This window comes from Saimiri boliviensis, chromosome 9 (genome assembly GCF_048565385.1).
Source record: "Saimiri boliviensis isolate mSaiBol1 chromosome 9, mSaiBol1.pri, whole genome shotgun sequence".
NCBI lineage: Eukaryota > Metazoa > Chordata > Mammalia > Primates > Cebidae > Saimiri > Saimiri boliviensis.
This window is the reverse complement of record NC_133457.1, coordinates 101,117,787-101,128,731: the sequence shown is the minus strand read 5'-3', so window position 1 is coordinate 101,128,731 and position 10,945 is coordinate 101,117,787. Positions and strand designations below refer to the sequence as shown.

Sequence of the window (10,945 nt, the reverse complement as noted above, 5' to 3'; positions counted from 1 at the left end):
TGTAATCTCAGCTACTCGGGAGGCTGAAGCAGGAGAATTGCTTGAACCCGGGAGGCAGAGGTTACAGTGAGCTGAGATTGCACCACTGCACTCCAGCCTGGGAGACAGAGTGAGACTCCACCTCAAAAAAATAAATAGGTTTTGCCCAGGTTGTGGCTGCCGGAGTTGCCTTTGGGACACGCCTGCTCTTTGCCCTTCACTGCCCTCCGACAATTTCTCTCTCCATAGAGAAAAATGGCATCCATTGCAGTTGATCCACAACCCAGTGTGGTAACTCGGGTGGTCAACCTGCCCTTGGTGAGCTCCATATATGACCTCATGTCCTCAGCCTATGTCAATACAAAGGACCAGTATCCCTACTTGAAGTCTGTGTGTGAGATGGCAGAGAAGGGTGTGAAGATCATCACCTCTGTGGCCCTGACCGGTGCTCTGCCCATCATCCAGAAGCTAGAGCCACAAATTGCAATTGCTGATACCCATGCCTGTAAGGGGCTAGCCAGGATGGAGGAGAGACTGCCTATTCTGAATCAGCCATCAACTCAGGTTGTTGCCAATGCCAAAGGTGCTGTGACTGAGCCAAAAGATGCTGTGACGACTACTGTGACTGGAGCCAAGGATTCCATGGCCAGCACAGTCACAGGTGTGATGGACAAGACCAAAGGGGCAGTGACTGGCAGTGTGGAGATGACCAAGTCTGTGGTCAGTGGCAGCATTAACACAGTCTTAGGGAGTTGGATTATGCAGCTTGTGAGCAGTGGTGTAGAAAATGCACTCACCAAATCAGAGCTGTTGGTAGAGCAGTACCTCCTTCTCACTGAAGAAGAACTAGAAAAAGAAGCAAAAAAAGTTGAAGGATTTGATATGGTTCAGAAGCCGAGTTATTATGTTAGACTGAGATCCCTGTCTACCAAGCTTTGCTCCCGCACCTACGAGCAGGCTCTCAGCAGGGTTAAAGAAGCTAAGCAAAAAAACCAAGAGACCATTTCTCAGCTCCATTGTACTGTTCACCTGATTGAATCTGCCAGGAAGAATGTGCATAGTGGCAATCAGAAAATTCAGCACACTCAGTATAAACTCTACCTCTCATGGCTGGAGTGGAGAAGGGGCATTGGATATGATGATGCTGATGAGTCCCACTGTGCCGAGCACATCGGGTCATTTACTCTTGCTATTGCCCACAACATGACTCAGCAGCTCCAGACCACATGGCACACCCTCCTGTCCAACACCCAAGGCTTACCACAGAACATCCAAGATCAGGCCAAGCACATAGGGGTGATGGCCAGTGACGTCTACTCAGTGCTCCGCAATGCTGCCTCCTTTAAGGAGGTGTCTGACAGCCTCCTCACTTCTAGCAAGGGGCAGCTACAGAAAATGAAGAAATCTTTAGATGATGTGATGGATTATTTTGTTAACAACACACCCCTCAACTGGCTAGTAGATCCCTTTTATCCTCAGATGACTGAGTCTCAGAACGCTCAGGACCAAGGTGCAGAGATGGACAAGGGCAGCCAAGAGGCCCAGCCATCTGAGCACAAAACTCATTAAACCTGCCCCTGTCACCATTGCATGATGTGGCCAGCCAGATGACACCTTTTGTTATGTTGAAATTAACCCACTAGACAATACTAAATTGGGAAGCAAGTAGCTAGTAAAAAGACCCTCAATTATAGTTATTTCCAGCTGAATTAAGAGCTTTAAAGTTTCTGGTATTGGCAGATGATTTCTGTTTACCTGGTAAGAAAAGACTGATAGTCTTGTCAAAGCCTAGCCAGAAGTCACAAAAAATTCAAGTGCACTTATGTTCTCATTTTGTGGCCAGTGTGTTGCCTCTGTTATTGTTTGTATCGAATGAAAACATCTTCGGCCAGGCGCGGTGGCTCAAGCCTGTAATCCCAGCACTTTGGGAGGCCGAGGCGGGTGGATCACGAGGTCAAGAGATCAAGACCATCCTGGTCAACATGGTGAAACCCCGTCTCTACTGAAAATACAAAAATTAGCTGGGTGTGGTGGCACGTGCCTGTAATCCCAACTACTTAGGAGGCTGAGGCAGGAGAATTGCCTGAACCCAGGAGGCGGAGGTTGCGATGAGCCAAGATCGCGTCATTGCACTCCAGCCTGGGTAACAAGAGCGAAACTCTGTCTAAAAAAAAAAAGTTCTTAAAAGCAATTGCTTTGAACAAACACGATCTCAACTCACTGCAACCTCCACTTCCCAGGTTCAAGCTGTTCTCCTGCCTCAGCCTCCCGAGTAGCTGGGATTACAGGCATGTGCCACCACGCCCAGCTAATTTTTGTGTTTTTAGTAGAGACAGGGTTTCACCATGTTAGCCAGGCTGGTCTTGAACTCCTGACCTCAGATGATCCACCCACCTTGGCCTCCCAAAGTGCTGGGATTATAGGCATGAGCCACGGAACCCGGCCAGAACACCTCTTTATACTTTCCCCCATGGGTCTGCAGGAAAAGGAAGCAATTGAAAATTGTGGGTTAAACAATAGAAAATAGTTTCATATCAAACACCTTTTATTTATTTCACTTCATTTTTTTTGAGACAGACTCTTGCTCTGCCACCCAGGCTGGAATGCAGCTGCAAGATTCTCGACTCACTGCAACTTCTACTTCCCACATTTGAGCGATTCTCGTGCCTCAGCCTCCTGAGTAGCTGGGATTACAGGTATGTGCCACCACACCCAGTTAATTTTTGTATTTCGGTAGAGACAAAGTTTTACCATGTCAGCCAAGTTGGTCTAAAACTCCCAACTTCAAGTGAGCCACCTGCCTTGGCCTCCCAAAGTGCTGGGATTACAGGCATGAGCTACTGCACCCAGCCCCAAACCCCCTTTAATGAGCAATGGCTGGCAAGTTAGCAACAGCATGGACTTTAGAGCCAGGTTACATCTCCTGGGTTTGAATACAGGCTTCATCATTTCCTAGCTGTAAGACCTTGGGCAGCTGGGCTTGGCTGTGTAATCCCCGCACTTTGGGAGGCCGAGGCATGGGGATATCCTGAGGTCAGGAGTTCAAGACCAGCCTGGCCAACGTGGTGAAATCCTGTCTCTACTAAAAATGCAAAAATTAGCCACATTTGGTGGCATGCAACTGTAGTCCCAGCTACTCAGGAGTCGGAGGCATGAGAATATTTGAACCCGGGAGGCAGAGGTTGCAGTAAGCCAAGATTGTGCCACTGCACTCCAGCCTAGGGGACAGAGCAAGACTCTGCCTCAAAAAAAGACCTTAGGCAAATTACTTTTTCCTACATCCTAAGGTAATTGTGATAATTAAATGAAGTAATATTTGTAAAACCCTTAGAAGTTATAAAATTATTTACTATTTAAATAATTACTTAATTTAATTCATTAAGTAATATGTATAAATATAAACTTATTTAGTATTTGTAAAGCCCTAGGACCGTGCCTGGCACACAGTAAAGCTCTGTTTGCTAACAATATTTTGGCTCACCAGTAAATCACTAGTTCATACTGCTTGATGATAAGCTAATCCGCCTCATTCGTCCTTTACCCGCTAAACAGGTCTATTGCTTGGTTGCTGGGAAGGTGTGTTGTTGGCTTTATTAGCAGTAATAGTGATAGGTCCTTTTACCAGTCAATTGCATGGATCAGTATTTATAGGGCAGTTTGAGCCCTGCCGCAGAGGGGCTAAGTGACGGGAAAATGCCTGCCATTTTCACCTGCTCTTAGGACCAGGCAGTAAAAGTCCTTGGAAACTAAATTTTAAGTAATGAGACTGGCCACTTCCCTTCTTCTGGGAATGCAGTTGGGATGGAGGGATCTGTCTCCAGTTGGAAAGAAGTCTGAAGTCCTCTCCTGTGTGGACACCAGACAACAAGTATCCCAGGGCCCTCTAGTTGCCCAGCAATACTGTGGAATGAAGACCCCTCAAGTCACACGTGAAATCATTCCGGGGTCTTCCAGTTCAGCACCTTGACTGTTTTTTTCTTCACTGGGAAGGTGCTGCCAGCCTGATGGCCTTTTAGGTTTCTTTTAAGTTTGGGGCATCTGAAACCCGGCTAAGGTGCGGGGGTGGGTAGTGTACTCATTCGAAGGAGGATACCGCCAATTCACCCGACAAGCCCCTAATTGGGGGGCGGTGCTGGACGTGCTGTTTCCCCGCCCTCCACCAGCGTTGCCTTCAGTTCTGCTTCTAGGCACGCCCTTCCGCGTTCACGTCCAGCGGCCCGGCGGGATTGAGGACGACTGGACTGCCATTGCGCCTGCGCAGGGGGCCGGGGGCTAGTGCCGCTGGGCTGCTCTGCCCGAAGGGCTCAACAGTCAGTGCGCCTGCGCGGGAGGCCAGTAGGTAGCCAATGCTCCGTGGACGCCCCGCTAGGGCCCTGCTTTCAGTGCGCCTGCGCGAGAGGCCAGTTGGTTGCCAATGCTCCCTGGACTCCCCGCCAGGGCCCTGCTGTCAGTGCGCCTGCGCGCGGGCTGGGCGCCGCGGTTCTTGACTTTGCTGTGCCGGACGCCGGGTGTAGACATGCAGCAAGCCGACTCCGAGCAGCCCTCCAAGCGGCCCCGTTGCGATGACAGCCCGAGAACCCCCCCAAACACCCCTTCTGCAGAGGCAGACAGGTCCTTGGGCCCGGAACTCCATCCCGACCACAAGACGTGGGGCCCGGAGCAGGTGTGCTCCTTCCTCAGGCGCGGTGGCTTCAAAGAGCCGGAGCTGATGAAGAACATCCGAGGTAGCGGCGCCGGAGGGGCTGAGGGACGAGGGGCGGCGACCTGGGGCGCGGGGCCAGGCGCCCTGAAGGAGGGGGCCCCATGAGAGGACTCAGGCCGAGGAGCGAGCCCTGCAGCTGGGGGCTCCCAGGAGGGCGGACCTGCGGCGGGGCCGCACGGGACCGAACGGGACCGACTCCCCGAGGCGGAGGAAGGAGACATGGGGGCGTCTGGGGTAGGCGATCATAGGATGGGAGCAGGCTCCCGGGATTGAGGACCTGGGAGAGGCAGTCGTAGATTGGGATCTGACTTTGGTGGGTTTATTCAGTAACTTGCCAGCCCGGCGCCGGACAGGCGTGACTCGGGTCTTTTTTTTTTTTTTTTTTTTAGTTAGAAGATATTTTTCCCCAGACCTTGGTGGGCGGCTTGCTGTCATCCAGGCTCGCCAGGCTCGGGGGACCCCTCTGCGCTAACCGCAGCTGCTTGAACACTTGCCACATGAGAGGGTGTTCTGGGGCTTTTAAGTTTCTGTTTCCTCCCTGAATCGAGGCTTTTCCTCAAACGGAAGGAACTGGTTTGGTTAATCTCTGAATTCCCATCGCCTCCCTTAGCGTCCCAGTAGCGCCCGATAGGTTGTGTGTTGACTGCACTTGCAGAACATGGTAAGGATCATGTTTTGCTCTTTAAAAGCAGGTTCGTGTCCACCGTCTGAACACTGAGGTTGTTCCATTGACCACTGAATCTCTAGCCTGCAACAATTTGGCCACATTACCGGTAGAAGTGTTTAGGTTGAGTTTAAAGCGGATTTTACTGATTCGTGTCCAAGCATCCATCCGTGTGAAGTCTACTCAACTTTTTGTGGTGGGTGTGAGACTTCATTCCTGCCGTATTTCCACTAGGTGTTCAATAGGAAGGTGGTTCTTTGGTGGTTGGGATTTATAAATTTAGTAAACTTTTGCATTTGTTAGGTGGAGCCCTGTTTGCCTAGGTTGGAAACTGGGGTAGGAGGAACATTGGTGGTTCAGGACCCAAAGATACCTTGAATGGGTGTGGGAAATTGCATTTCTCTTTTTTATTTTCCCCTTTTTTCCCTTCGTTTTTCTCCACTGCTGGGATGGATTTTTTTTTTTCCTCTCACTAGCAACAAGTGGAGTGAAGTAGTTCCATATTTTCTGTCTCAAAATGTGGTTGGCTGTTTCAGTGGTGTTTTATAGATGAACTCTGTACTATCCAGAATGATGTGTGTTCTCTTGAAACCACAACCGAGTGCTATTAAGCACTATGTAAGCACTATGTGCTTACATTTGGTAAAAACTGACCAACTATTCCCAGTTGTTCATGTCTTACCTGCTGCTTTGTCTTGACCAAACTTTATTTAGACTTCTCTCTTGACATATGGGTCCCTCAACTCTTGCTTACCCCCAGATCTGAGCAGGCAGGCACTGAAGAAGTGGCATATGCCTCTCTCCAGTCAATTTCTTTTGAGAATCGGCTGACCAAAGTGGGATGCTGTCCTGTTGGACTACACTGGGCATTTTCCCTTGCTCATCCAGGTTCCCTTCCAAAGATTCTGCTTATTTCTGCTTGCCCATCCTTTACCCTATAAAAGAAGACCCTTTATCTGTTGGATTTTTTTTTTTTTTTTAATTAGAGAAAGCGTTTTGCCATGTTGGCCATTGTGGTCTGAAACTCCAACATGGTGAAACCTCGTCTCTACCGAAAATACAAAAATTAGCCAGGCATGGTGGCACGTGCCTGTAATCCCAGCTACTCAGAAGGCTGAGGCAGGAGAATTGCTTCAACCTGGGAGGCAGAGGTTGCACTGAGCGGAAACTGCGCCACTGTACTCCAGCCTGGGCGATAGAGTGAGACTCCATCTCAAAAAAAAAAAAAAAAGTCTCTCTTTATCTAAGTCCAAATTTGTTTTTATTTGACAAGCCAAGAACAAGGTACTATGTCCCTTTTTTCATTGTGGAATATAATAGCCTCACAAGAAGTCTGAAATAAGTTGCTTTACTCTGTATGTTTTACAGATGATGTATATGAGGTCCAAAGATGTAAAGTAACTTTTCAAAGATCATACCACTACAAAAAAAGAGCTAGATTTTTAAAGGTTAGGTCTTTGGACTCCAGAACTCATGTGGGCTATACCTTAACAAGTGTTCTCATCAAAAACCATTGGAGGTCATGCCAGTGGCTGATGCCTACAATCCCAGCACTTTGGGAGGCCAGTGTGGGAAGATCACTTGAGCCCAGGAGTTCAAGACTAGCCTGGGCAACATTGGGAGACTCCATATTTACAAAAAAAAAAAAAATTAAAATAAAAAATCAGCTAGGTGTGGCATATACCTGTGGTCCCAGCTACTGGGGAGGCTGAGGCAGGAGGATCACTTGAACCCAGGAGGTCAAGGCTGTAAGTGAGCTGTGATCGCACCATTGTACTCCAACCTGGGCAAAAAGCAAGACCCTGTCTCAAAGAAATACAATAAAATAAAGTGGTCCAGAGTTTTGGAATCTGAGGTCAGGAAATGTTAGAATGAATTGTATAAAAAGAGGGAAAAAAAACAACTCTCTCTCTCTATATATATATGGAGAGAGAGAGCGAGATAAGACTCTTTCAAATCAGAGTATTGAGTGCTTTCCCAGGAGGATTAAGAGAAATCAACACTTTAAGCACTCTTGAAGCCATCGTTTTAATTGTTAATTCTAAAAACAATAGACTTTTAAGTTTCTTTCCCTTCCCCGACCCAAACCTTTCTTGTTTAAAAGGAAGCTGCTAACACGGCAAAACCCCAACAGGGAGTCAGGTTTCACTTCACTTTTTGCAACTGGTTTTTCTTGCAACTAATTTACACGAATGATTTTGAAATTTTTCACGTGATTTATCAGAAAAATGCTTCTTGGTTTAGTTATTTAATTAAAATTGAGTCTTTACAAGTAGCAGATCAATAAAATGGTACTTGGCACAGTCTGTTGCCTGTAGTGGGTGCTCAGTAAATGTGGATCTGGGTAAATTTTGATGCATCCAAATTGAAAGAAAGGGAAAAACATATGTTGTATATGTAAAGGTAGCCGAGAGAAAGGAGAATAGACCCAAAGTAAGGCAAGAAAGTTTTATTAACTTGCTGGGCTGCTCTGTAACAGTCAGAGAAGGTACCCCTGAGCTTACAAAACCAGGGGTTTATATAGGGTGAGAGGGGCATAATCTATTCACTGGTAACAGGCACAGAGATAGTTTGTTAACTTGTAAGAGACGATACATCACCCTGTGACTTGTGGCGGCAGTCATTAAAAAAAGACAGAAACCGGGATTTTTATGAGTAAGGACAACCAACATATGTTTTCCCTGTCCTCCCTCGAGCTGCCCAGATGGCTGTAATCAGGCTTTGCTTAATTGCCACATGTCTGGCAGCCTTGGTGTGGCGCCTAGGTAAGGGTTCAGGAGTGCAGCTGAAGACCAATTAGAAGAGGGGAAGGGGTCAGCCTGCATGGAGGAGTTTTCTGAGAGCACAGCTCATCTTTAACAGTACATACTGAATTTGTCTTTTTTCTTCCACAGAAAATAAAATCACAGGCTCATTACTGCCCTGTCTTGATGAGTCTCATTTTGAAAATCTTGGAGTAAGGTAAGAATGAAGAAATAAATTCACATTGTGACCAAACACATTTTATCCAACTTTGAGGGACAAAGCCCAAAATCTCTGATATAAACTATCCTCATTTTAAATCTATTAAGTGTTTTAAAACAGCAGAACCCCTTGCCTGCTGGTTTTCTTTTGTTTTTTTGTTTGTTTTTGAGACAGTCTCTTACGTCACCCAGGCTGGGGGAACTCCACTCACTGCAGTCTCCGCCTCCCAGGTGCAAGTGATTGTCCTGTCTCAACCTCCTGAGTGGCTGGGACTACAGGTGCCCACCAACATGCCCCGCTAATTTTTGTACTTTTAGTAGAGATGGGGTTTCACCATGTTGGCTAGGCTGTTCTTGAACTCCTAGCCTCAACTGATCCACCTGCCTCAGCTTCCCAAAGTGCTGGGATTACAGGTGTGAGCCACCGCACCTGACCTCCTGCTGTTTGTTTTTGTTGTACAAATTCTGTGTTTACTGTTACTGTTTATTCCTATTTTATTATTTATTTATTTATTTATTTATTTTTGAGACAGAATCTCACTCTATCACCCAGACTGGAGTGTAATGGTGCGATCTTGGCTGACTGCAACCTCCACCTCCTGGGTTCAGGTGATTCTCCCCCCTCAGACTCCCAAGAAGCTGGGACTACAGGTGCCTGCCACCACATCTGGCTAAGTTTTATATTTTTAGTAGAGATGGGGTTTCACCATGTTGATCAGGCTGGTCTCGAACTCCTGACCTCAGGTGATCTGCCTGCCTCTGCCTCCAAAAGTTCTGGGGTTACAGGTATGAGCCACTGTGTCCAGCCTTATTCCTATTTTAAATAATCTTGCATGCTGGGCATGGTTGGTCACACCTATAATCCCAGCACTTTGGGAGGCCAATGTGGGCAGGTCACCTGAGGTTGGAAGTTTGAGAGCAGCCTGATCAATATGAAGAAACCCTGTCTCTACTAAAAACATAAAATCAGCCGGGCATGGTGGCACAGTGCCTGTAATCCCAGCTACTCTGGAGGCTGAGGCAGGAGAATCACTTGAACCTGGGAGGTGGAGGTCATGCTGAGCTGAGATTGTGCCATTGCACTTCAGCCTGGGCAATGAGAGCAAAACTCTGTCTCAAAAAAAGAAATAAATAATAATAATTTTGCAGATAACCTTCATCAAGTTTGTAGTGACCAACTTTTTACTCTCAAGTTTAGAATAATTGAATTATATACACTGGGAAATATGTAAGAACCAACAGGGAAAACAATGTTGGTAAGAAAATCAAGGCTATAACCCTATCTTGAGCATATTTCTAGGTCTTCCTAAAGATTGTAATATGCCCTGGTATTCGATTTAAAGACACTACGCAAAACAGGCAGTTTTTAGTTGTATACTTTGGGACAAGTTATTTAACCCTTCAATTTCTGTACTTGTAAAATGGATAATAACGAGATGATGTACATAAAGTATGTTGAAGCATATGATTAGCCCTTCGTAAATTTTATAGATAGTGACAAAGTGGGACTCCCATCTCAACAGAAAATTTAAAAATTAGCCAAGCACTGTGCATGTACCTATAGTCCCACCTACTCAGGAGGCTAAAGCAGGAAGATCCCTTGAGCCCAGGAGTTCAAGGTTGCAGTGATCTATGATGAGCTCCTAGACTCCAGCATAGCAAGATCCTGTTCAGATAGGTAAGTAGGTAGGTAGGTAGATACATACATACATACATACATATATAGTTACATAGATCCATCTCTATGTATGGCTGAAAGTTCTAGGGTCCAGATTAGAGTGGGGCTCCTTTAAAGATCTCAGTTGAGGATTTGGTGTTTAAATACTTCTTAAAGTGAAGATTTTGTTTCTATTAGAGAATTAGCAACAGAAATATGGTCTTCTCTTCTGAAACTTTACTTAGTTACATGTTGTTTGTGGTAACAGTAACCAAGAATCAAAACAAAGAATTATACTAAATTACTTCACTTACTGTTACTTAGTAATTGACACCAGAAGTAGATTGTGAACCAAGATTACTACAGAACACATAACCCTTCCCCTAGGAATTCAGTGGGCCTCTGGTGGGAAAAAAAAAAAAAAAAAAAAAAAAGAACACATAACTTTAACTGACTTTCAGTAAATATCCTTTGGATTAGAATCTCCAGGGACTTTATCTTGGCTCTTTTTTTTTTTTTTTTTTTTTTGAGACAGAATCTTGCCACTCAGGCTGGAGTGCAGTGGCATGATCTTGGCTCACTGTAACCTCCACCTCTCAGGTTCAAGTGATTCTCCTGCCTCAGCCTCCTGAGTAGCTGGGATTATAGGTATGCGCCACCATACCTGGCTAATTTTTGTATTTTTAGTAGAGATGGGGTTTCACTATGTTGGCCAGGCTGGTCTCAAACTCCTGATCTCATGATCTTCCCACCTCGGCCTCCCAAAGTTTTGGGATTACAGGCATGAGTCACCATGCCCAACATGGCTCTTTCATAACCACATTTCAACCCTCTCAGTCCTCAAGTCCCCCTTATTACTTGTTTCTTGTATATAACAGTTGCTTACTGTGTGAACTGAACGGAATTTGTTCTAATATAGTCTTCCTTTTCAAGGAAGCCATGTGCATCTTTGTGGACCCAAGTGCTACTGATTCATTCAG

The 10,945-nt window shown here is 46.1% G+C and overlaps 1 protein-coding gene and 1 pseudogene across 2 annotated transcripts in view; both read left to right on the top strand.

Annotated features, from left to right (window-relative positions):
- The first annotated feature begins 234 nt into the window (after positions 1-234).
- On the top strand, positions 235-1,644 carry LOC101035064 (perilipin-2 pseudogene; annotated as a pseudogene).
- A 2,755-nt stretch (positions 1,645-4,399) lies between these two features.
- SAMHD1 (SAM and HD domain containing deoxynucleoside triphosphate triphosphohydrolase 1) overlaps positions 4,400-10,945 on the top strand; it is a 60,249-nt gene continuing 53,703 nt past the window's right edge. The window contains exons 1-2 of one of the 2 annotated variants that reach the window (XM_074406495.1): positions 4,400-4,703; positions 8,240-8,306. In XM_074406495.1, coding sequence (XP_074262596.1) covers positions 4,496-4,703; positions 8,240-8,306 — 275 coding nt within the window. In that variant the 5' untranslated portion in view covers positions 4,400-4,495. The remainder of the gene's footprint in view (positions 4,704-8,239; positions 8,307-10,945) is intronic. The other variant, XM_010342629.3, reaches the window with a different exon arrangement.